The sequence below is a fragment of the Ischnura elegans genome, chromosome 8 (assembly GCF_921293095.1).
Source record: "Ischnura elegans chromosome 8, ioIscEleg1.1, whole genome shotgun sequence".
NCBI classification, from domain to species: Eukaryota; Metazoa; Arthropoda; class Insecta; order Odonata; family Coenagrionidae; genus Ischnura; species Ischnura elegans.
Window position 1 is genome coordinate 60893634 of NC_060253.1, and position 27735 is coordinate 60921368.

Consider the following 27735-nt stretch of genomic DNA (forward strand, 5'->3'; position numbering starts at 1 on the left):
TTGTCCGTAAGTGTTACGAGTGGAACCATTAAACCCGTTCAAATGCGCGATGGGTGACAACAACTTTAGAGACCCGCTTGAGGATCCACTTTTGTAATATTCGTGTCCCTAACTTACCACCTCATTCGGGCAGCCCTACAGACGGAAGTCACCGAGTACCTCGCTGGCACATGGCCTTCATCCGAGGTGACACCAAAGCGCGTGATTCGCTTTCTGAGATTTCATCAAGTGGGGCGACGCGGCGGCCCATTCAACTCGGCTCCCTCAGACATCTCCCGCTCTCCTGCCATTACTGCACCTCCTTCCGCCCTCTCAGCCGTGCGACCCCGAACCCAGCGCCCCTCCCAACTAGGTAGCTGACTAGACCTACAAGCGTCATCACATCCGTTCTTGCTGTTCACCACGCCGCACAGTGGTCCAAAATCGGAAAAAGCCTAACAGAAGTCAAAAATAGCGTTTTTTGAGGTAGAGACTTGAAACTTGACTTATATGCTCTAAAAATTATTGATGATTATGAAAAAATAAGTCATTTTTCATAGACACGACCAAATTTCCAAAAACACGCCCGCTCTCATCTCAAGTTCCAAACAACATGACATATCCTTCGGTATCACCGAGTCTCTAAGCCTCCGCGTCGCGGAGTAGGGACGTGGAGCGCGATCGAAATATTGCGTTACTTTTTTCAGCCGGAAACTTTTTTCCAAGTTTTTTTCTTTATATTCTAAGCTATCTCTACTAAATACTCTCAGTAAAAATTAGAGAACTATAATTTCTCAAACTAAAGATAATGTCTACTTTACGTAAGGTTTTGCCATAAAATGGAGTCACCATTTTACGTCATTACACCACATTGATATCAACTAAAATATTTCAAAATCATGCAAATGTAGATAAAGTACCATTTTGCTGGAATATAGTGTTTATACTTCATTAAAATCCTTCAAAAACTCTACCAGCAGTTTTACTTATAAATTTTTCGAAGAAACATGAGATCGGGCGTGTTTTTGGAAATTTGGTCGTGTTCGTCCCCTGTATCTTAGCAACGGATGAGATCTATGAAAAATAACTTATTTTTTCATGATTACCAATTATTTTTGGGCATACACGTCAAGTTTCAAGTCTCTACCTCAAAAAACGCTATTTTTGAATTTTTTCCGGCTTTTTCCGATTTTGGACCACTGTGCGCAGCCACGATTGTATCGGACGCAGGTGCAGCTAATTTATTCGGGTGTGATTTTTTATTTTGGCCGTAATATGGCCAGGATTATTAGTCCGACTCTACAATATTCTCGTGCTTTGCTACGGATTCTCTTATTTGAAAACTTATCTTTTTAACTTCGATAGGTATCATTTAGTAGCGAAAATGTCCGTGGAACGCTGAGACTTGTAAGCACATGAGGTTATTAGCTAGGTTGGAAAATTCGTATGTCATACGTGAGATAAGATGCCGATACCCTCTAACTAGTTTGTTTTTGGATATGGTCACCAATTTTAAGTCTTTTTGAAAATATCCCATCAATATAAAATGACTAAAAATCAACGTTCATGTAGTAAAGTAATCAGAATATGGAAGTAGGTAATTTTTTTAATTTTTTGTTTCCCGATGTCAGAATACGTTCACAGTTTCACCAAAAGTCAATTGTAGATAAAAATTCTCCACGAATTCACTAGAAAATTACATTTTTGACAGTTTACACTGAGTAATCCACATACGTTTTGCATTAAAATAAATGCAGCGTCTTATGCTGATGTGTTTTATCCACTAAGATGGTTAGTTTATGGAGTTTTCTTCATATTTTCGTTCTCAAAGAGATATTACTCTTGCATTGGGATTATAGCTGTGCTAACGCTGTCGGGTGTTCATCGTGAAAAAGCATGGATTCTTAACCAAAAAATCTGCCGTAATTATGAAGTGCAGCAACGATAAAAATGCTGACATTGTGTATAAATGCGCCATTCCCTAGTTTCCGAGAATAGGAACTCAAAGTTTTGGCCATGCGTTAATTTTTGTACACCTCCAAACATGGCTATCATGGGTAAAAATAAGAGTTTGAGGAAAAAGCAGTGAAAATGTGTTAGGAAATGTATATTTTGAAGATTTAGGCTACAAACCCAATTTAATTCGCCATCGCAAGACACACCAGAATAGTCACAAAATTATAAGTATTCGAGTGCAAGATATTCTGCAAATTACATTCAATAAGTATTTGGGGTCACCTCGATGATCAGAATCTACGGTGCTGGATGTAATCATGTCGATCGTATAGTTTTGTTCCCCCGTGAACGTGGAACCTTTACCGTTCCCCGATAGCCATCCTCATGCAAATTTAGTTAGTCATATTCACGCAGTGCCTTTCACTTTTCATTGAAAAGTGAATAAAATTTTGAAATTCCGACTTTCCAATTACCTTTCGTTATATTTTAGAAGACCTCAGCTTCAATTCTTAATTGATCTACCTAATTATCGTTGCATTAATAAGCATTAATTTAAATTGCAAACATATGTGTTAATTTGAGATAAGTGAAGCAATTCTGATAGACCCCACAGCAAATTTATTCCCAGCATGCCCACTCGATAATGCTAGTTGAAGCCTACTCGACCCGCAAATGGATCTGGGTTCGCATCTTGGTAAAATTACATTTTGTTTCCAGGCAAATTCTGTACTATGATATTTATTATTATTATAAGTGATTGAACGAACTACGGCCGTTAAACAGTTGAAAGAAAATTAATTCCTCAGGGCCGTACTCTTTGGTGGGCAGATGGGGGTGAGAAGATATAATGCTAACAAGGGGAGTAATGAACGAAAACAAGATAAAACACTAACATATTGTACAAACGCGAAACTCACTCACGCACCTCGCAGATTTGCTCCAATTATCTTCTCACCCCCATCTACCCACCAAAGAGTACGGCCCTGGAGAATTAATTTTATTTCCATTTATTATTATTTTTTGATCACGCGTTCTTAAATTCATTACCTCCAATACTTTGCCGTCTACATATTTTCATAGCTTTGTAATTCGAATATGAATTCTTTCTGCACTTTCAAACTAAAGGCGAAAAAAATTGAAGCTCTCAAGATATCCAAACTCAAACGTAGCATTATACAATGCAAGTATTGGAAAGCATTGTAGGAAAAAGTGACTTTGTACGCAGCCACGCGCACGGGTGCAAAGTTCAATACACCAACGGTTGAAGTTCGTAAGTAATGGAATTATGTTGAAACCAGGAAGAGGCGTTATTGTTCAAAGTGTTTCAGCGTCAATAATTATTTTTCTCGGCGAAAAAGGGGCTGTGGTTTTTTTTTAATTTGTGAGGTGTGGTGGAAAAATTATGCGCAGTTCCTTTCATGTGGTGAAGTAGCACTCGGTTTGCACAAAACTGCATCAACTTAAGGTGGAGAGTGGAATTGGGATTCCCCGTGGTTGTGCATGCGCATAATTGAATGATTTTTCCGCTAAAAGCATTTTTGGAGTACTGATGCAGAGTTAATGCATGGATTCGGGCAGCGGGAAGCCATGGAAACGAGAGGAGTCTTTGGGGAACCGGTAGCTAAAGCAACAAAATGCGTCATTTTTGCTGTATTTACGTTTTCATCTAGTGTATCGTTATATTGAGCCTTATTCCATGGTTCAACACATCACCTTTTTGGCTGCTTTCACTGCTAGGATATAGCTCAAATTTTCTTGCATATCGCTTTCCCTTTGCCTTTGTGGTGATCTTGGGTTTCACACATGACATAGCACAAAGGCTCTGCCATATATTCGCAATATGTGCACCCCAATGACAGTATTTTTTGACAGTCAGTGACAACCAAGATTTTATAAATATTTATTGCATTCGATGAATTTGCCATTATTATTAACTAACAGACTAATATTGAAGTCTGCAAACTGAACCCAAATCATTTATTTCAGTGGATTCTTGTATTTACTTTTCTCAAGGCTAAGAAAATAGAATGAAGAATAGAATGTTCTTTATGGCAATGTCATGGTTGTAAGTATCCGTATGTATTCGGTGAATGAGTATTTTTCTGGGAGGAAAAGGAAGGCCATATAGTAGTGAAGGATAGTTTTACCATGTCAATTCCTGAAATGCTGGAATAACTTTTATCAGACTTATTTGTTGCAATACAATGTCTCAAACAAACTTGGAAATTCAAAATTTTGTTTTTGATCAAGTGGCCGAAACAAACCAACTCTCAAACAAAGTCGGTCGCGAGACAACTTCCGCACTTACTATGCTCGAGCAGTGTTTTGGTGACGCACCATTCGTCTGAAAAAATTGCTATCATTTTTGAGATTTTCATGGTTTATAAATATACTTTAGTCACAATTTTTTCGCTTTTTAAAGATTAAAACTTTTCTCATAATTTATAAAATGATTCAGAAATTATGAACAGACATCTACTAGAATAGATATTTCAAGCCCTCATCATTATCATCACTGGTCAACAATCCTAAGATTTGTTGGAAGCAGCTCTCCAATCAATTCTCATATCAGCTAATCTTATCACATCTACGTATTTATTCACTTTCAAATCCTTCATTAACTGTTCCATATATTTCATTTGAGGTCTTCCTTTTCCGTTCATGTCATTTACTTCCCCTACGACGATTTTCTTCATCAGGCCATTGTATCTGATATATCGGAGGGAACAACTTTATTGACCAAGATATGGTAAGGAAGTTAAAACTATATCTAAGGCTGTTCCGTCTCATTATCAAGGTTTTCATGAGGCTTCTCTTACCTCTACCATCTCTATTCAAATTATAAGCGAGTTATTCTTGGAAAAATATTTCCGGTCAATTGGGAGTAATGCGTCCTTTTAACCTTGAAAATGATCTTGCGAGCATGCACACCTACAATATAATTTTTTGCACTGAGACTTATATTCCGGATAACATATGGATGCATACTGCATTCCGCCGAAGTTTTTATTTGTCCAGCATGCAGTGATGAACTGTGCATCAATCAAGAGTTTACGATGGCTACGGTGGCTCAATTGAAAAAAAAAACTCCTTGAACCCTAATGTCTTCTTTTGGCTGTCAGTATATTGCTAAGGGATTCGACCCTAAGTTTTGTTTCGATAAGTTATGGTAGAGCTCACTCCATGCCTAATCACTATATTCATAGTTTTAAAATTTTAGATACAGGCAGACAAAGGGTTACTCTATACAGCCAGAAAATTTCACGATTAAAATATAATTTTTAAACGAATAAATCGACGCAAAAAAAGACGGAAATACGAGCGACTAATAGGGAGAGATTCATCCTCCACGAAAACAGTACGTATTTGGAACTTTTGGACGTGATACAATTATTATTTACCACCAGAATTCGCGTGAATTTGCGGAAGGACTTGAATGAAATAATGAATGGATTAATAGGTAGACCTTAGCTTCATCCACCGCCCGTGGAGACATCGTTATTCAAACAGTCATGATGACCCCACCTGGGACGGCATTCCCATGACCCAGGATGGGGAGGGTATATCTTCGCCCCCTACGACCTTGCGATGTTTGTGCCGGAACACTGACGGCGCGTGATGGGAATAACCACCCGTGGCGCCCGGGACTCCTAAGCACCCTGGGGTGCAGTCCAGTCTTTAAGGAAAGTGGGCTCATTCAACAAGCCACCACCCTCGACCCTCTAGCCTTGCCTACTCCAATTGTCTCTCCCATGTGGCTTTCCATGGATGGTTACCGGTCTAAGCGAGCATTTAGTCCTCGATATTGTCGCTTCCTCTCACCTAGGAAGGTGGTTAAATCCGTATTCCGTAAATTTTATGACCGTTAAAAAGGGATGAAAGAAGGTCTACTAATTCGTACGTCTTTATTCCGCAAATTTCCGGCGCTTATAAACCCTATACCCTTTATCACATCTTCATGCTATAGAAACCATTGATTTTCTTGTTACATTGCACGGTGAGCGCACAAAATAAGAAATTACCGATTGCTGTAAATCCTTTCTAAGTAAACCTCAACTTTGAACATTAGAAAATGTTAATCACGCATTACTAACTTTACATATGTCATGGAGTTAGGCTCATATGGCATGAATGTTGAGTTTCATACGTCTCCCGCAATTAAAACGATTGCTATTTTATTTTTACTTAAGCAATATTTTCTAAGCAACGGTTGCCCGGGCAGTGCGAATTTTGAAATTTTTGTCATTGGCTGACCTTTCGTATCTATGTATATACATTATCAATCGTTCACAAATTTTCGTTCATTTTTGAACGATTTCTATTTTTTGCGCGAGGGGATGAGCGCCTATCGGTAAAAGCAGCCGGTAACAATGGCCCTTGTCACGCACTGCCTTCCCCTCGGTGTTAGGAAAGATTAATTTTTCTTGTCACGAGATACACAAATATTATAAACGTTTATATGAAATATGAAAATTTATAATAATAATGTATAATAATATAATATATTCACTCCATCACTGTTTACATTATTTAAGAAAAAATAACTCGGAGCTTTAGGTAGCCCCAAAGGTACAAGCACCTGTGTCGAGACTGCCTTACGCAAATAATTATATTCCATTGCAGGTGTTATAGTAGGCGCGGCATATTTTTCAAATTTATTTGGGCGATTCTGCCCATTTGGATTTGTACCGTAGCTAATAGTGCTTATCAATAACTGCTGACAATGGAATGGATGATAGTGTGAGGGGTCAAGACAAATTTTAGGTAGGATAGCTCATTATATGTTATTACCCGGGTGAACCTGTATTAAGAATTAAACCTGAACCTGAAGAAGAACCGGTATTGAGGGTGAAAGAGTATTAGTTCATGCCGTGGCCATTCCCACACGCTTGAGTCATTGAAGTTATTCAATTTACGGTACTTAATTTTTTCCTCGTTTCTCAGGAGAAATCTCGCCTCCCTGCCCAAAATTACGCCCTTTACAAATACAATCGCCCCGTGCATAATATTTTTATAAGTAGACGACTGCATCCTAGAGATGACCAACTAGCCTTCCCTCACCATTCAGGCGAAAAATTTTTTTTTTCTGGAATTTACGGCAGCTATTTATCTGTCGGAACTGTAGCCCAGTCAAGATTCTTCCAAATTTATTATCAGTTTTGATCATTAACTGAAAACCTGTGAATACAATTTATTTGTCTTAATCAAACTCTCCGTGCCCATTCTTCCCTTCAGAGCTGGAAAAATTAAGTAATTCAAGTAGTACGCTGTTACGCTGGCATACATTCTTTTAGGTGCCGCGACTTTAAATATCAATTGATAATATTATTATGGAGGCTTCCGTGGTGATTAAATTGAAACATAAACTAAAATAAACGCGGAGCATAAACGCTGACCTCCGAAGCTTGTAGAATTGGAGATGAGCGTTTATACTCCGGCTACTGCCAGATGAGCGAATTCGTATTGTTGGATGATATCCTTATGTCCTTAATATTACCTGGAACTGTCAAGCAACGCTGCTTTAATACATAACGAGTCGATTGGGTGCTTGAATTCTTCAAGCGGGTAATTAGGAGGGTGGGAACATTGTTGTGTCACGTGTTGTCGAGTATTGTGTCCATAAGTGTTTAAAATATTCAAAAATTTCCCTGCCGGTTTTTGAAAGGGTAAGGAACTTAATTGTTTACTTTTAAAATTATTTCTTATTTTCAATATGATTTCATTTGACGGATAGTTCATTATTTGAATAGGCTAAGTTTAGCACTGAGACATAATTGGAATAAGGTTTTTAAAATTTCAAGACAGTGATGATTTTGTGGTTATTTTTCAACTCTTAAAGTCCAAAAGCGTTGTGATAAGCGAAACTTGAAAATGAAACGCAGATTCCTTAGATAAATATATATAAAGATATACCACTCGCAAAACATATGTCCATAATGCTGTGTGTAAAATACTAAATTGTAACGATTCCCCAAATTTCTTTGGTACTAAAAAATAGTTATTCTCAAGATATTCCAATTTGAAAAAAATTGCTTTGGCATATTTGCTATCATTATCGTATCGAATTATCAAGTATACTGACACGTGTATTGAAAATTCGCAATCCTGTTCCAGTCTTCGATCATCAACCCTAAAATTCCTGGTCAACTATGTACGTGGATAGAAAATCCTGTATGTAATAACGATTCGATATATTTAAAAAAAAAGCATATTCAATATATATAGATCGTGAGACTACACGCAAAGCATATTTCCATTGGGCATTGTGAGGAAGACCAAGATGTACACATTCACCAAATTTCATTGGTCCAACGTAAATACTAATCATGTTATGCCAATTCGCGTATTTGCTACAATTATCGAATCGATCTTTCGATAAAACTGCTATCTGCACTGTAATATCCGCAATGCCGTAGATTTTAATTCCAGTTAATAGAAATCTTCTCTATATTTCCTGGTCAACTATGTCCTTGGATATAAAATCCTATATGTTATAGCAATTCGACATATTTTAAGAAAAAGTAGATTCGATATATATCGAACGTGAGACTAAACACAAACAATATTTCAATTGGGCATTGTGAGGAATCCCAAGATGTACCCATTCACCAAATTTCATTGCTCCAACGGAAACACAATTGAAGTTATGCCAATTAACGTATTTGCTATAATAATCGAATCGATCTTTCGATTATACTGACATCTGCACTGTAAAATCCGCAACGATATTGATTTTATTTCCACGCCATGGTCATCTTCTATATAATTGCTGGTCAACAATGCCCGTGGGTGTAAAATCCTAAATGTTATAGCTATTCGATATAATTTGTGAAAAAGCAGATTCGATATGTATCGAATGTGAGACTACATGCAAAACATATTTCCATTGGGCAATGTGAGGAATACCAAGATGTACCCATTCACCAATTTTCATTGGTCCAACGTATATACTAATCCAGTTATGCCAATTTGCGTATTTGCTACAATAATCGATTCGATCTTTCGATTATACTGACATCTGTAATGTAAAATCCGCAATGACATTTTTTTATATCCAGTCTATGGTCATCTACTATATAATTCCTGGTCAAGAATGCCCGTGGGTGTAAAATCCTATATGTTATAGCTATTCGATATAAATTGTGAAAAAGCAGATTCGTTATATATCGAATGTGAGACTACAGTGTAAACATATTTACACAACACATTATGTGTAATACCAAGATGTATCAATTCACCAAATTTCATTGGTCTAACAGTAATACTTATTAAGTTATGGCAATTTACGTATTTGGTAAAATAATCGAATCGAACTTTCGATTATACTGACACCTGTACAGTAAAATGCGCAATGCTACTGATTCAAATTACCTTCCGTGGTCTTACACTATAATATTCCCCCTCAACTTTGCCCGTGGATGTTAAATCCCATGTATTATAGCAATTCGATATATATTAAGAAAACGCAGATTCGATATATATCGAATATGAGACTACATAGTAAACATATTTACACAACACATTATGTGTAATACCAAGATGTATCAATTCACCAAATTTCATTGGTATAACAGTATTACTTATTAAGTTATGGCAATTTACGTATTTGGTAAAATAATCGAATCGAACTTTCGATTATACTGACACCTGTACAGTAAAATGCGCAATGCTACTGATTCAAATTACCTTCCGTGGTCTTACACTATAATATTCCCCCTCAACTTTGCCCGTGGATGTTAAATCCCATGTATTATAGCAATTCGATATATATTAAGAAAACGCAGATTCGATATATATCGAATAGGAGACTACATAGTAAACATATTTACGCAACACATTATGTGTAATACCAAGATGTATCAATTCACCAAATTTCATTGGTCTAACAGTAATACTTATTAAATTATACCAATATTCGCATTTGCTATAAAAATCGAATTGAACTTTCGATTATACTGACACCTGTATAGTAAAATGCGCAATGCTACTGATTCAAATTGCATTCTGTGGTCTTACACTACAATATTCCTCCTCAACTTTGCCCGTGGATGTTAAATCCTAAGTATTATAGCAATTCGATATATTTTTGGAAAACGCAGATTCGATATATATCGAATGTGAGACTACATACAGTACTTATTCCCAGTGTACTTCATGAGAAATACCAAGATGTACACATTTACCAAATTTCGTTGGTGTAACGAAAATACTTATCAAGTTATGCCAATTTACTTATTTGGTATAATAATCGAATCGAACTTTCGATTACACTGACACTTGTATGGTGAAATGCGCAATTCTAATGATTCAGAATTCTTTTTACGCTCATCAACTATTTAATACCACCTCAACTTACCCCTTCGATGCTATATACTATGTGTTATAGCAATTCGATACATTTTAAGAAAACGAAGAATCGATATATATCGAATATGAGACTACATACAAATTATATTTTTTCAGTGAATTATGAGGAATACTATGATGTACCAAATAACCAAATTTTATCGGTCTATCAAAAATATTTAAGAAGTTATGCTATTTTACGTATTTGGTATAATCATCGTATCGAACTTTCGATTATGCTAACCCTGGAACTCTGAAATACGCAATTTCATTGGTTGATATTCCATTTCTTGGTCTTTCTCAATGTTAGGCTGGCTAATCTGTCCCCATTTATGCATATTCCAAGTACTTATTAGCATTCGATAAAATACAATAAAACGTAGATTCGATATATATCGAAGGTTAGCCCACCAGCAGTAGTATGTTTAACATTGCTCCGTGAAGAATACCAAGATGTACCATTCCTGCAAATTTCATTGGTCTACCTGTAATACCAACCAAGTAGTGCAAATTCGCGTTTTTCAATGGCAGCATAGGTTAGGCGAACAGGCAATGGCGGCCCTTATATCAAACTCATATACCCACCCATGGTGCATGAGGCCTAAGATAATAATTTGAAAACAAAAGAGCAATGCATTTCGAAGAATGGACCGCGATGGTTGATTGGGTATCGTCCCATACTTATCGTATTTCTCCCGTCTACTGCCATGCTCCCTCCTATGAGGCGATGCGTGTCTTTCTTACCGAGTCCGACCTCAAGCCGTTTGGCGGGGAGGAATGGCGGCGATCGCCGGGAAGCCAAAAAAATAATTAGGGAAAATTTCAAAATGAAATAATTCATAAACTATTACAATACCGAATTAAAAAAGAAAACCCAAAGTCTAACGAATAGTTAGGCTTGTGCCAACATCTTCGCGAGCTACATAGCTTAAGTTTCGTTCGCCAGCTCTCAAATCGAAATCACATAAGAACGCGTGTAAATCGATATCTCGAAAACGGTTCGACCTAGGTGCTTTTTTCGCATGTCAAAAAAATCGGTCAAAAAACTAATGTTTCCCATTTGGATCTCGTCCGCGTGCGGCGATATTTAGTCGGTCATATCGCGAATTTATTTTTTTTCCATAAGAGCCCATGTTAAAGTAGATCGATATATCTCGAAAAGTATCGCACTTTTTGGCATTTTCAGATTTTTTCTCCCGATGAATATTTTTTTAGTTTTACCACAAAAAATCTCAGCTCGATCGGCCCGGTAGTTTGGGCTACTAATTATGGTCAATCACGCAATTTTAATGAATTTCCAGCTTTAAATATATAACGAGTATATAATGCTTGAATTCTTCAAGCGTGTACTCAAAAGGTAAAGAGATAATATGGTGTCATATGTAGCCTAGTCCTCGGTCCATAAGTTGGTAAAATGTTCAAAAATTCCACCACGTCAAATTGAAGTTATTGGACGTAAATTATGAAAACGCAGATTATATATATATCGACAGTAAGCCAATTATCTTCATTGATTTCTATTGGGAGGTAAGTGGAATACTAACACGTACCCACACTAAAAATATCATTGTTCTAGCTGAAATAGTTATGAAGATATGTGAATTTGATTATTTGCTACAACAATGGAATCGTACTTATGAGTAAAGATACATCTGTATAAAAAATACGCATATCATTTCATATTTTCATTATGTCACCCATTTCTATTCTTTCTATCCATCCACTATCAATAAACTTCTAAACTATGCTCGTGGACGCTAATTTCTACGTCGTATAGCAATACGATACATTTTAAGGAAACGCAGATTCGATATATATCGAAGGTGAGACTACATAAAAAAAACTTTTTCCCCCTTTGCATTATGAGGATTACCTTTATTAAGCTATTTACCAAATCTTATTCATCTGCCTCAAATACCTATCAAGTTATTTCAATATTCGTATTTGTTATAATAAACGAATCAAAATTTCGATTATACTGTCAACGGCACAGCATAATGCTCATAGCTTTCGGTTACAATTTAATTCAAAAGATATACACTATCTTTTACCAATTCAACTATGCCTGTGGATGCCAAATTGTAAGTGCTACAGCAATTCGATATATTCTAAGGAAACGAAGATTCGATATATATCGAATGTTATACCACATGCAACATGTATTTGCACTTTGCATCAAGTGAAATATCAATAATTACCCATTTACAAAATTTCATTCATCTACGTCAAATATTTCTCAAGTTATTTCAATATTCGTGTTTGTTATAATAATCGAATCGAACATTCGATAATACTGACATCTGTACGGCACATATCTCATAGCTACTGATTGGAATTTCATAATATCGTCATCAACTATCTTTTACCATAACAACTATGCCCGTTGATGCTAAAACGTATCTGTTATAGCAATTCGATATATTTTAAGGAAAGGTGGATTCGATATATATCGAATGTGGGACTACACATAGAACATTTTTCCCATCTGCATTATGAGGAATACCAATATGTACCCATTATTCAAATTTCATTCATTTACCTCAAATTTCTACTATGTTATGTCAATATACGTATTTCCTATAATAATCGAATCGAACTTTCGATTATACTCACACAAAAACAGTAAAATGCGCAACGCTACTGATTCAAATTTCATTATGTGGTCTTACACTATAATATTCCTGCTCAACTTTGCCCGTCGATGTTAAATCCCATGTATTATAGCAATTCGATATATTTTAAGAAAACGCAGATTCGATATATATCGAATGTGAGACGACATATTAAACGTATATCCCAAGTGCATTATGCCAAATACCAATATGTACCCATTTACCAATTTTCATTCATCTACTTCAAATACTTCTCAAGTTATGTCAATATGCCTATTTCTTATTAAAATCGAATCGAACGTTCGATAACACTGACATCTTTACGGCAAAATGCTCATAGCTATTGATTCGAAATTCATTCTTTTGTCATCCACTATCTCTTACCAATTCTTCAAGCGTGTTAGTGAAGGGTATGGAGGTAGAGTAGTGTCAGAAGTAGCCTAGTCCGGGGTCCATAAGTTAGTAAAAACTTAGAAAATTCCATCACACCAAGTTAAAGTTATACGATATATTTTATGAAAACGCATATTTGATATACTTTGAAAGTAAGCCAATTATCTTCATTAATTTCTATTCAACAGTAAGTGAAATACTAATATGTATTCACACCTGAAATTTCATACCTCTAACTGAAATAGTTAAAGAAATATGTCAATTTTAATATTTGCTACCATAATCGATTCGAACTAATGAATAAAGTGACATCTGTATTGAGAAAAAAGCGAATCTCTTCATACTTTCATCATATTATACATTTCCATTCATTCTTTTCATCAACTGTATATGACCTTCTCAACTTTGCCCGTGGATACTAAATATTATGTGATAAAGCAATTCGATACATTTTAATGAAAAGCGGATTCGATATATATCGAATGTGAGACGACATACAAAGCGTATTTCCCCTGTGCGTTATGTGAATTACCAATATGTACCCATTTACCAAATTTCATTCATCTTCCTCAAATATTTCTCAAGTTATGTCAATATTCGTATTGAATATAATAATCGAATTGAACTTCGATTGTACTGACATCTGTATGGTAAAACTCTCATGGCAATAATTCGGATATCATTCTATGGTCATCCACTATCTACTACCATCACAACTATGCCCGTGGATGCTTAATTTCTACGCAGTAAAGCAATTCGATACATTTGAAGAAAACGCAGATTCGATATATATCGACTGTGAGACGACATACAAAATGTTTATACCCTATGAATTATGCTAAATACCAATATGTATCCAGATACCAATTTTCATTCATCCACTTCAAATACTTCTCAAGTTATGTCAATATTCCTATTTCTTATTATAATCGAATCGAACGTTCGATTGCACTGACATCTGTACGGCAAAATGCTCATAGCTATTGATTCGAAATTCATTCTATGGTCATCCATTATCTATTACCATCGCAAATATGCCCGTGGATGCCAAATCGTATGTGTTATAGCAATTCGATATATTTTAAGAAAACGCAGATTCGATATATATCGAATGTGAGACAAAATACAAAACGTATATCCCATGTGCATTATGCCAAATACCAATATCTACCCATTTACCAAATTTCATTCACCTACGTGAAATACTACTCAAGTTATGTCCATATTCCTATTTCTTATTATAATCGAATCGAACATTCGATTACACTGACATCTGTACGGCAAAATGCTCATAGCTTTTGATTTTAAATTCATTCTTTGGTCATCTAATATCTCTTATTATCGCACATATGCCCGTGGATGCCGAATCGTATGTGTTATAGCAATTCGATATATTTTAAGAAAACGCAGATTCGATATATATCGAATATGGGACTACATGCAAAACATATTTCCACATTCCATTATGAGGAATACCAATATGTACCAATTTACCAAATTTCATTCATCTACCACAAAAACTTGTCAAGTTATCTCAATATTCATATTAGTTAAAATAATCGAATCGAATAATTCGATTATACTGACATAGGTTCTCGGAAATACGCATGTCATTTGTTTTTTTTCCATTGGTTGGTCGGTTCACATGTTATGCCGGCACAACTATCCCCGGAGATGAGTATTCCAATAAGTTATTAGCTTTCGATAAAATCCAAGAAAACGTTGTTTCGATACATATCGAAAGTAATGACCAGTACTGGACTACATTTTAGATGGTCAAATGCACAATACAATGATGTACCGTTTCGCCAAATTTCATAGGCTTAGGTGAAATACTTTGGAAGTTATGCGCATTTCCGTTTCACCATAGCAGCAAAGTCACCTTCTAAAGCATGGGCCCATGTCAATGCAAAATCCGTATACATAACAAATGAGTTTCGCCTATGCGATACTGGTTTCGTAATGAAAAAATCAATACTTTAAAAAGTTATGCCGTGAGGCTTTACTGGGTATAGTCCTGTCAGCCCTCCGCAAATTTCACCCGCATAAATACATGAATGGGATAGGGAAATGCGTGTATTTCTTCCGGAGACCGACCACCGCCCGCTTGGCGGGGAGGAATGGCGGCGATTGCCGCGGGCTCAAGAAAATAATTTGGGAAAATTTCGGAATGAAATAACTCGTTAAATATTACGAAATCTAAATAAAAATGAAAACCTGGACGTACCGGAGGTACGTTTGTAGGCATGCTTTTTTGAGCTGAATAGCCTAATTTTGAAGCGCCAGCTCTCAAATCGATATTTATCGATCGTCCTATCTCGACAATGTTATTTCGATAATGCTAATAACTCGGAATCTATTCGACATACGAAAATTCCGAGATGGCCAAAAAATCAGGTAAAAAATTAGATAAATTGTATTAGGCGGCGACGGTCCTACTACTTTTGCAATAGGGTCAAAAAAAATTCCAAAGTTGGTCCATAAGAAAAGCATTGTCGATTTTCAAAAATTATTTCGACAGTGATCGAAAGAGATCGACGAATTACTAAGATATTAAAAAATTAACCAAAAAATCTAGTTTACGTCAATGGGAGATAATGTCTCTAGGAGTTTTTTTTGCGACGTTATTAGGGAAAGAGTTTTAGTCCCATAAGGCTGCCATGTTAATTCAACTCGATATATATCGAAAAGTATCTCACTTTTCGGAAATTTGAGATTTTTCCTCCCGATGATTTTTTTTTTTAGTTATACCACCGAAAATTTCAACTCGATCGGCCCGGCAGTTTGGGCTGTGAATTTGTATCAATGAATAAGTCATCAATGAATTTGCAGCTTTATATTATGCAACGAGTATATAATGCTTGAATTCTTCAAGCGTGTCGTGGTGGGTAAGGAGATATGGTGGTGTCATAAGTAGTTTTGTCTTGGGTCCATAAGTTGTAGAAAAGTTGGAGAAATTCACCATGTCAAAGGTAAAGCCAGTCGATTAATTTTATGAAAATTCATATTTGATATTAATTGGAACTTAGCCCATAATCTTCATTAACTTCGATTTGACAGCAAGTGGAATACTAATATGTACTCACACACGAAATTTAATACCTCTAACTGAAATAGTTATGAAGATATGTCAATTTGCATATTTGCTACAATAATCGAATCGAACTTATGAATAAAGTGACATCTGTATTGAAAAATACGCAAATCTATTCTAACTTTCATCATTATATCCATACGGATTCATTACATTAATCCATTATCTATAATCCTTCTCAAATATGCCCGTGGATACAAAATATTATGTTGTAAAGCAATGTGATACACCTTAAGTAATCGCATTTTCGATATATATCGAATGACAGACTAAATACAAAGCATATGTCCTATGTGCATTTTGAAGAATACCAATATTTACTCATTTACCAAATTTCATTCATCTACCTCAAATACTTTTCAAGTTATGTCAATATTCGTATTTTTTATAATAATCGAATCGATATTTCGATTATACTTGCATACTAAAAGTAAAATGCTCAGAGATATTGATTAATATTCATTCTATGGTCATCCACTATCTCTCACCTTCTCAACTATGCCCGTGGATGCCAAAACCTACGTGGTATAGCAAATCGATACATTTTAAGGAAACGAAGATTCGATATATATCGAATGTGAGGCAACATACAAAACGTATTTCCCCTTGGCATAATAAGAATTACCAACATGTACCCATTTACCAAATTTCTTTGATCTACCTGAAATACTTATCAAGTTATATCAATATTTGTATTTGCGATATTAACCGAATCGAACTTACGATTATACTGACATCGGTACAGTGAAATACTCATTGCTATTGATTAAAGTTGCGTTCTATGGTCATCAAATATCTATTATCATCACAACTATGCCCGTGGATGCAAAATACTATGTGATATAGCAATTCGATATATTTTAATGAAAAGCAGATTCGATATATATCGAATGTGAGACGACATACAAAACGTATTTCCCCTGTGCGTTATGAGAAATACTAATATGTACCCATTCACAAAATGTCATTCATGTATCTCAAATAATTCTTAAATTATGTCAATATTCGTATTTCATATAATAATCGAATCGAACTTCGAATATAATGACATCTGTATGGTAAAATTCTCATATTTATTTCTTCGAATTTCATTCTATGGTGATCCACTATCTATTTCAATCACAACTATGCCCGTGGATGCTTAATTTTTACGTAGTATAGCAATTCGATACATTTGAAGAAAAAGCAGGTTCGATATATATCGAATGTGAGACGACATACAAAACGTATATCCACTGTTCATTACGCCAAATACCAATATGTACCCATTTACCAAATTTCATTCATCCACCTCAAACACTTCTCAAGTTATGTCAATATTCCTATTTCTTATTATAATCGAATCGAACGTTCGATTACACTGACATATGTGCGGCAAAATGCTCAAAGCTATTGATTCGAAATTCAATCTATGTTCATCCATTATCTATTACCATCGCGCATATGCCCGTGGATGCCAAATCGTATGTGTTATAGCAATTCCATATATTTTAAGAAAACGCAGATTCGATATATATCGAATGTGAGACAAAATACAAAACGTATATCCCCTGTGCATGATGCCAAATACCAATATCTACCCATTTACCAAACTTCATTCATCTACCTCAAATACTTCCCAAGTTATGTCAATATTCCTATTTCTTATTATAATCGAATCGAACGTTCGATAACACTGACATCTGTACGGCAAAATACTCATAGCTATTGATTCGAAAATCATTCTATGGTCATCCACTATCTATTACCATCGCACATATGCCCGTGGATGCCAAATCGTATGTGTTATAGCAATTCGATATATTTTAAGAAAACGCAGATTCGATATTTATCGAATATGGGACTACATACAAAACAAATTTCCCCATTGAATTATGAGCAATACCAATATGTACCAATTTACCAAATTTCATTCATCTAGCGCAAATACTGATAAAGTTATGTCAATATTCATTTTAGTTATAATAATCGAATCGAAAATTCGATTATACTTACACCAGTTCTCTGAAATATCCATGTCATCTATTTTCTTTACAATTGGTTGGTCGTTGTACATGTAATGCCGGCACAACTTTCCCCCGGAGATGAGTATTCCAATTAGTTATTAACATTCGATAGAATTAAAGAAAACGTAGGTTCGATATATATCGAAAGTGATGGCGAGTATTGGACTTAAATTTATATGGTCATAATAACAATACAATGATGTACCTATTTGCCAAATTTCATAGGCCTAGGTGAAATACTTTGGAAGTTATGCTCTTTTCCATTACACCATAGCAGTAAATTCACCTTCTAAGCCTATGGCCAATGTCAATGGGAAATCCGTATATATAACAAATGACTGTTGCATATGCGATACCGAATACGTAATGAAAAAATCAATACTCAAAAAAGTTAGGCGGTGAGGCTTTACTGGGATCATAACCATGTTAGCCCTCTCCAAATTTCATCCGTATACATGCACGTATGAGATAGGGAAATGCGTGTATATCTTACGGGCACCGACCACCGCCCGTTTGGCGGCGAGGAATGGCGGCGATTGCCGCGGGCTCAAGAAAATAATTTGGGAAAAATTCGGAATGAAATAACTCGTTAAATATTACGAAATCTAAATAAAAATGAAAACCTGGACGTACCGAAGGTACGTTTGTAGGCATGCTTTTTTGAGCTGAATAGCCTAATTTTGAAGCGCCAGCTCTCAAATCGATATTTATCGATCGTCCTATCTCGACAATGTTATTTCGATAATGCTAATAACTCGGAATCTATTCGACATACGAAAATTCCGAGATAGGCAAAAAATCAGGTAAAAAATTAGATAAATTGTATTAGGCGGCGACGGTCCCACTACTCTTGCAAGTGGGTAAAAAAAAATTCCAAAGTTGGTCCATAAGAAAAGCATTGTCGATTTTCAAAAATTATTTCGACAGTGATCGAAAGAGTTCGACGAAAAACGAAGGTACCAAAAAATAGACCAAAAAATCTAGTTTACGTCAATGGGAGACGATTACCCTGAGATGCCAAGTTTAGTCGTAATTAAGGAAAGAGTTTTAGTCCCATAAGGCTGCCATGTTAATTCAACTCGATATATATCGAAAAGTATCGCCCTTTTCGGAATTTTGAGATTTTTCCTCCCGATGAATTTTTTTTTAGTTTAACCGCCGAAAATTTCAACTCGATCGACCCGGTAGTTTGGGCTGTGAATTTGTATCAATGAATAAGTGATCAATGACATTGCAGCTTTTATATATGTAACGAGTCGATTGGGCGCTTGAATTCATCAAGCGGGTAATTAGGGGGGGTGGAAACATAGTTGTGTCACATATTTTCGAGTCATGTGCCCATAAGTGGTTTCATATTCAAAAATTTCCCCGCCGTTTTTTGAAAGGGTAAGGAACTAAATTTTTCACTGATAGAAATATTTGTTATTTTCAATATGATTTTATTTGACGGATAATTGATTCTTTGATCCATTAAGTTAACCATTGACACATAATCGGAATAAGGTTTTAAAAATTTCAAGAGAGTGTTGATTATGTGGTTATTTTTCAACTGTTAAAGTCCATAAGCATTTTGATAAGCCACTCTTGAAAATACAACGCAGATTCTTTAGATAAATATATATAGATATTCCACTTGCAAAACGAATGTCCATAATGCAGTTTGTAAAATACTGAATTGTAACGATTCCTCTAATTTCTTTGTTCTTAAAAAATAGTTATTCTCTAGATATTCCAATTTGCAAAAAAGATTTGGCATATTTGCTATCATAATCGTATCGAATTATCAAGTATACTGACACGTGCATTGAAAATACGCAATCCGATTGATTTACCTTCCAATCTTTGATCATCAACACTAAAATTCCTGGTCGACTATGTACGTGCATGCAAAATCCTATGTTATAACGATTCGATATATTTTAAGAAAAAGCATATTCGATATGCATCAATCGTGAGACTACATGCAAAACATATAACCTTTGGGAATTGTGAGTAATACCAAGATGTACCAAGCACCAAATTTAATTGGTCCAACGGATACACTATTCAACTTGTGCCAATGTTATGTATTTGTTATAATAATCGAATCCATTCTTCGATTATACTGGCATTTGTATTGTTGAATCCGCAATGCTACTGATTTAACTTACAGTCAATGGCTATCTTCCACATAATTATATTGGTCAACTATGTCCTTGGATGTAAAATCCTATATGTTATAGCAATACGATATATTTTAAGAAAAAGTAGATTCGATTAATACCGAACGTGAGACTATACACAAAATATGTTTCATTTCGGCATTGTGAGGAATACCAAGATGTACCCATTTGCCAAATTTCATTGGTCCAACGTATAAACTAATCAAGTTTTGCAAATTTGCGTATTTGATAGAATAATCGAATCGATCTTGCGATTACACTGCCATCTGTACTGTAAAATCCGCAATGCTATTGGTTTAATTTTCAGTCTGTGTGTCTACTATATAATACCTGGCCAACTATGCCCTTGGATGTAAAATCCTATATGTTAAAGCGGTTCGATATATTTGAAGAAAAAGCATATTCGATATATATCGCACGTTAGACAACATACAAAGCATATTTCTGTTGGGCAGTGTGAGTATTACCAAGATGTGCACATTCGCCAAATTTCATTGGTCCAACGGGTATACTTTTCAAGTTATACCAATTTGTGTATATGCTATAATAATCGAATCGATTTTTCGATCATACTGACATCTGTACGGTAAAGTCCGCAATCCCATTGGTTAAATTTTCAGTCTATGGGTATCTACTATTTAATACCTGGTCAACTATGCCTGTGGATGTAAAATCCTACATGTTATAGCAATTCGATATACTTTAAAAAAAAGTAGATTCGATATATATCGAATGTGAGACTCCGTACAGAACAAATTTTCATTGGGCATCGTGAGGAATACCAATATGTACCCATTCACCAAATTTCATTGATCCAACGTTAAATCTGTTGAAGTTATGCCCATTTACGTATTTGCTATAATAATCGAATCGATTTTTCGATCATACTGACATCTGTACTGTAAAATCCGCAAGGCTATTGGTTTAAAATCCAGTCAATGGGTATCTACTATTTAATCCCTAGTAAACTATGACCTTGGATGTAAAATCCTACATGTTATAGCAATTCGATACATTTTAAGAAAAAGTAGATTCGATATATATCGAATGTGAGACTCCGTACAGAACAAATTTTCATTGGGCATCGTGAGGAATACCAATATGTACCCAATCACCAAATTTCATTGATCCAACGGTAAATCTATGGAAGTTATGCTCATTTACGTATTTGCTATAATAATCGAATCGATTTTTCGATCATACTGACATCTGTACTGTAAAATCCGCAAAGCTATTGGTTTAAAATCCAGTCAATGGGTATCTACTATTTAATCCCTAGTAAATTATGTCCTTGGATGTAAAATCCTACATGTTATAGCAATTCGATACATTTGAAGAAAAAGTAGATTCGATATATATCGAATGTGAGACTACGTACAAAACAAATTTTCATTGGACATCGTGAGGAATACCAATATGTACCCAATCACTAAATTTCATTGATCCAACGGTAAATCTATGGAAGTTATGCCCATTTACGTATTTGCTATAATAATCGAATCGATTTTTCGATCATACTGACATCTGTACTGTAAAATCCGCAATGCTATTGGTTTAACGTCCAGTGTATGGGTAACTTCTTTAAAATTCCTGGTCAACTATGTCCCTAGATGTAAAATCCTATATGTTATAGCAATTCGACATATTTGAAGAAAAAGTAGATTCGATATATATCGAACGTGAGACTGAATACAAAACATACTACCATAGAGTATCGTGAGGAATACCAAGATGTACCTGTTTACCAAGTTTCATTGGTCCAACGTATATACTTATCAAGTTATGCCAATTTGCGTATTTGCTATACTAATCGAATCGTACATTAGACACTGCTGACATCTGTACTGTAAAATCCGCAATCCTATTGATATCACTTCTATGGTCACTCCCTTATCCCTGCCTTCTCTAATATCCCCGCTTTCAAAATTTAGCCTATGTTCTTATATTGGTGACGTAATTGGACGGGATGCGTGTATTTCTTACGGGGGCCTAATACAAAAAGATATAAATTCAAATCGATGTATCTTCAGTAGGAAACATAATTCATCTAAATTATTTATGTGTGCGCATAATTCATTTTTTTCCTTACATATTGTTAAAATTTTTATTTCCGTAACTATGTAAATAAGCCCAAAAAATGGCTCAATCGAATACAACCTTGTATCGATCATAACTTCGAGTCTAATCAATCGATTCGCCTGATTTAACTTTTGTCGGATGAATGACATTTTCAGTCGTATTTTGTAAGACATTCATGTTCAAAACTTGATTAATAAAAAAGTTATTAGCGATTAAAGCGTATCCAAGGAGATTCGTATCGATATAACTCGCACATGAATCGATCGAGCGGAATGGTCATCATTGCAAAACTTGACCATTTTAATAATATTATTACTCTGAAAATTTCATTCCTCTAGCTTAAACGGTTGCTAAGATATTCAAGATTGCATGCTCCACAAAAAAATGGCGACAATGATTTTTCGCTTGCAGGACATTTTTCGGAATTTAATTATGAATTAACCAAGAGGGTTACGGCGAAAGTAAGCTCAAACGTGAGGGTTCGGAGAACCCTCTAACGGTTTTTCTTAAAGATTCCAAATTTTCATATGGCACATGTCTCAACGCCGAAATCCAAGATTGAAAATTCGACCACCTCTACAATGGGAAGTCGAAATCGTTTATTCCTCGGAATTGTTTCGACATATGAAAATTTCGAGATAGCCAAAAAATCAACCAAAAAATCTAGTATCTTGCGTTTCAAGGAATTTGTCCTGTGATGATTGCAAGTTGGTCAAAAAAAATCCTAACGTAGTGCCATAAGAAAAGCATGGGGCACTTTCAAAAAATCATAAAAAATACTAAATATTAATTTATCGCATTGACAACCACACCAAAAAATCAACCAAAAAATCTAGTTTATACCAAGGGAATCTCATGTTCCTCACATATTTAAAAATACATAATAAAAGTGAAAAAGTTTTAGTCCCATAAGGCTCCCATGTTAATTCAAGTCGATATATCTCGAAAACTAATCGACTTTTTCAACTTTTCAGATTTTTCCTCCCGATGAATTTTTTTTTACTTTTACGTCCAATATTCCATATACCCACACCTATCACAGTTTTGGCTGCTAATTTGTATCAATCACACAATCAGTGAATCAAATCGCAGCTATTATAGGGACGTTAACGAGTCGATGATGCTTGAATATATCAAGCAGGTGTGTAAAAGGTATTTTGGACATGGTAGTGTCATATGAGATCCAGTATTGAGTCCATAAGCCATTCAACTATTCACATAAGAAGTCACTGAAACGGATGGGAAAAACTGAATGTGTATCGTAAGACACGCTGAAAATGTTTAAAGGATCCATTTTGAGGTAATTAATTGTTAAGGGGGGTTCGGACACACATATATTTATGGATATGGTTCAAATACAACTATCTCAAGTAAGAAATGGCAAATATAGTAAGACTTGAATACATAATAATATACCTTGCAGATTCTATGTATATGATCGAATTCGTTTTTTTAGACAGAAATTCTTTCGAAGATAATCTTAGGTTTTAGGCGAAATGGAGTGGAAATGGAACATAATGAAGAAGCTGAGCAATGTTCACAATTTAAAATATATTGGTACCAGCGAAACCGGTAGCACCAATAACTTTAAAATTGTTGAAATTGATCCTGCTTCTTCATTAGATATTCTTTCCGTTTACTGTGGTTTTCCATGCTGACCCGTGAGGTACCACAAACAGCTCGTTAGGAACCCGTTTCCAGCATTCAAACAAATTAATATGAATGCCGATGGCCGGTCCATCGCGCCAATGATTGCGGACCCCTTCTGTTTCACCAACTGGCAGAATCCCCAATCATTGACGCCCTACTGCCACCATAATTAAGACGCCTTCGAAACAGGCCCCATTACCCTAAACATACTTTGCTGATTAACATTCATGATAAGATAGATACAATCAAATATTGCAGCAGAATTCTTTACTCATCCACGTGATAACACAACTCCACAGTCCTGTGTAAGAAATTTTAATTTTTTTCCTTTTTTATTACATGCATAAAATTATAATCATTCTTGTTCTGAATAAATATGTATTCCCCACCAGCAATGCGGAACCTCCACGCATTTCAGTTAACGTCAAAATCATATTACATAACTCATACCGGGGATAAGTTAGTTGATAAAATGTAAATAAAATTAATAACACCGTACTCCAAAGAACCTCCTCTTGGAGCACATGCATTAATATATCATGCTAGGTGCTTCTTATGAAAGAGTCGACATACATCATATGGTGTACTAATACATTTTCTACACTAAAACTATTAATTATCTGTTCTACCGTTTTAAATTTATTTGTAGTTATGGTTTTTGTTTCCCTAACATGCATAAATCACTATTTCTTCATAGTGAGTTAAAAAAAATTGACCTCCAGTCATGCGGAACTTCGAAGTTTTCGAAGTTATACGGAAATAATGAAATAATGTGATGGAAAAACAAAGTACATTTTGATGAAACAACATGCAATACTAAAAAATTAATATACTATTTTTGTATTTTAGTTTTTTCATTTTTTTGGGTTTTTGTATTTTTTAAATTAAAACGACTACTGTTTCTACCTACGAATTACGAAACTAATCCCCTCCATTTCCCTAGTCTTCAAACTTCTTGGATTACTCTCTCTCTCTCTGCGGTGGAAACACCCGTGGTGCCTTCTCCCCCCTACGCCGGAGACCAGCCGTTTCACAGCGTCCTAAAGGGTCTCCGTAAAATATAGAACGATTACGATGGAAGGCACGTAGGGTCATCACATACCCTAACCCTATGGCCAGTACTCGGCCTTCACATGTCCCTACTCTACAATCTTCTTGGTGACCAACTCTTTCGAGCGAGGATAAGGTCACCCTAAGCACCTCAAAGCGTAGACATGGAAGGCATTCTCGTACTTCTCGTAGCAATCCTACACAACTCAGCGCAGCGCATGTTTATGGATCCGGATAGTGAATACGCAGGTGAATAGTCTTCTTTTTTCTCGTACGAAATCTTCAATGATGATGCGGGCAGAATGAGGGCACTCTTTCAATGTTCTTTCTTCAATTACAAAAATTTTTACTTCTGTCTTCTGCTCTTCGAGACCTTCCCAAGGCTATATACTATTTCCCATGGGAGAAAACAATACTACTTTGGTCTTTGCCAGGAATGAATAAATTTTCATTGGCATTCATTTACTGCGACACCTTCATGGACACCGGTTCCCGATTACTTGAATTCTATATTATTTCTGTAAAAAGCATTTTTAAAACGTGAATTACGCGAGGAAATAGTCACCGTGACCATAAAATGTTAGCGTCGTTGTTGTTTCTATTCGAGTGAACTTTTTCAAAAATTACATGTTTTTCCCGGGCTAACGTAACTATCGTGTTCATGTATCTAATAGTTCTTTCATAACGATATTCATTGTATGGGCCCTGTCATTACTTACTCTGTTTTCGGTTACTAAGACTTTCACGTCGTTCACTGATCTAACGCGGCCTAGAGCAACGTACAACTGACCGTGAGAAAATACATCGCTCCGCAAATCGACGCCTACTTTTTCCAGGGTCTGGCCTTGAGACTTATTTATAGTGACTCCGTACGCCACTTTCAAAGGAAATTGTTTACGGATCATTTCTATCCCTGAATTTGAAACGGCAAATTTAAAAGGTATTCTAGGGATCATTACCGTGTCTGTCGCATTCGGAATTCTAGCTTCAATGAATCGCCGGGATATTTTCTCTACGATAACTTTCGTCCCGTTAACTAAACGATCTTCAAAGCTGATGTTTCTAATCAATATGGCCACGCAGCCAACCTTCAACTCTAAAATGTGATCAGGGACACCCGAGTGACTTATAGCGTTGAGAACGTCCGTATGTATTAATGTGTTATCCACCGCCCCCGCGCACGGTGGTGTGCTATCGGCGCTGCACAGGCGAACAATTTCTCCCGGTATCATGTCCAATACGAATCTATTTATTTCCGAGATGTTATGATTAGTCCCCGACAGAATGGCGCGGTTACAGCATAGGGCTGGATTACTTAAAACATCAGCGGGATACACGAAATCTATCAGCTCCTGCAATGATGCGGTGAATGAAATACTACCGAGAGGAATGGTTTGATATTCCCCCATGGCTACGGTTGGGACTCTATCTTCCCCGACAGCAAGAACAAACTTTGAGTACGCACGATCGTCTCGAGAGCGAAGAATGGAACGAAGTTTTTTCTTAATGATTATAGGCCATAATTCGGATGACTTAAGGGAAGCGTCGATTATGTCGGTCTTTGACCCATCTGGAATAATAGGCGGTATTTGTCTGAAATCGCCGGCTAGCACTACAACTTTCCCCCCGAACGCCGCTTCCACCTGACAAATATCCCTCAATGATCGCTCTAGAATGTGTATTGTGTTTTTATGTGACATGGGCGCCTCATCCCAAATGATTAACGAAGCCCTACGTATAAGTTCGGCCCTCTGGCTCCCCCCGGTAATGCCGCATGGTGCATTGGGGTCGTCCGTCTCTAGCGGTAATTGAAACATTGAATGCGCGGTGATACCCCCTTGGTGATTCAAAGCAGCTATTCCCGTTGAGGCTGTGCATAACACGATGGCGCCCTCAGCACGCATCCTAGCCGTCAGGTGATTTAAAACCACGGTTTTCCCCGTCCCGCTTGGCCCATCAATAAAAAATACTCTATCCCTTATCTGAACATTCCTAACGGCGGTGATTACGGCGTCGACAACGCTAAGCTGTTCCTCGGTCAGCTTGGGACGCCACTCCTCAACTGCCCTGGCGGCGTCCTCGGGATTCCATCGTACCTCTTCTCGACCGAGTTCCGTAGTTACGTCTTCGACCTCAGGAAGACCCATGTCCCTCAAACATCTTCCGTGAGGACGAAGCATGTGATCTATATCGCATAGGGCGTGATGATAGGCCGCTCTTTCGTCTAAACGTCCCGAGTAGTCCTCGCTCAGGGGGCCCTTGAATCTTTCCCAAAGAACGGCTGCGGGAGCACCAAACATAATTACGGCGAAGAAGAGTTGTCGCAGGGCTCTTCCCGTCTTAAAAGTCGCAGCCTCTTCTAGCGCGTGTCCGTATTCGTCTAGTTCGTCGAGCAACCCTCTTGCCAT

At 36.3% G+C, this 27735-nt stretch overlaps 1 protein-coding gene across 1 annotated transcript; it reads right to left on the reverse strand.

Annotated features, from left to right (window-relative positions):
• Positions 1–224: 224 nt before the first annotated feature.
• Positions 225–27735, reverse strand: LOC124164420 (ATP-dependent DNA helicase PIF2-like). Its single transcript, XM_046541745.1, has 2 exons — positions 26416–27735; positions 225–434 (listed from the first exon to the last, which is right to left on the reverse strand). Exons 1-2 carry the CDS (start codon positions 27733–27735, stop codon positions 225–227), a joined length of 1530 nt encoding a protein of 509 aa, XP_046397701.1.

Excerpts from the sequence above, each read along its gene's own strand:
- LOC124164420 (XM_046541745.1), bottom strand. The coding sequence starts at position 27,735 with ATGGCAAGAGGGTTGCTCGACGAACTAGACGAATACGGACACGCGCTA. Across the intron at positions 435-26,415 it reads ATCACATTTTAGAGTTGAAG|GCTTTTTCCGATTTTGGACC; the intron begins GTTGGCTGCGTG and ends GACTTCTGTTAG.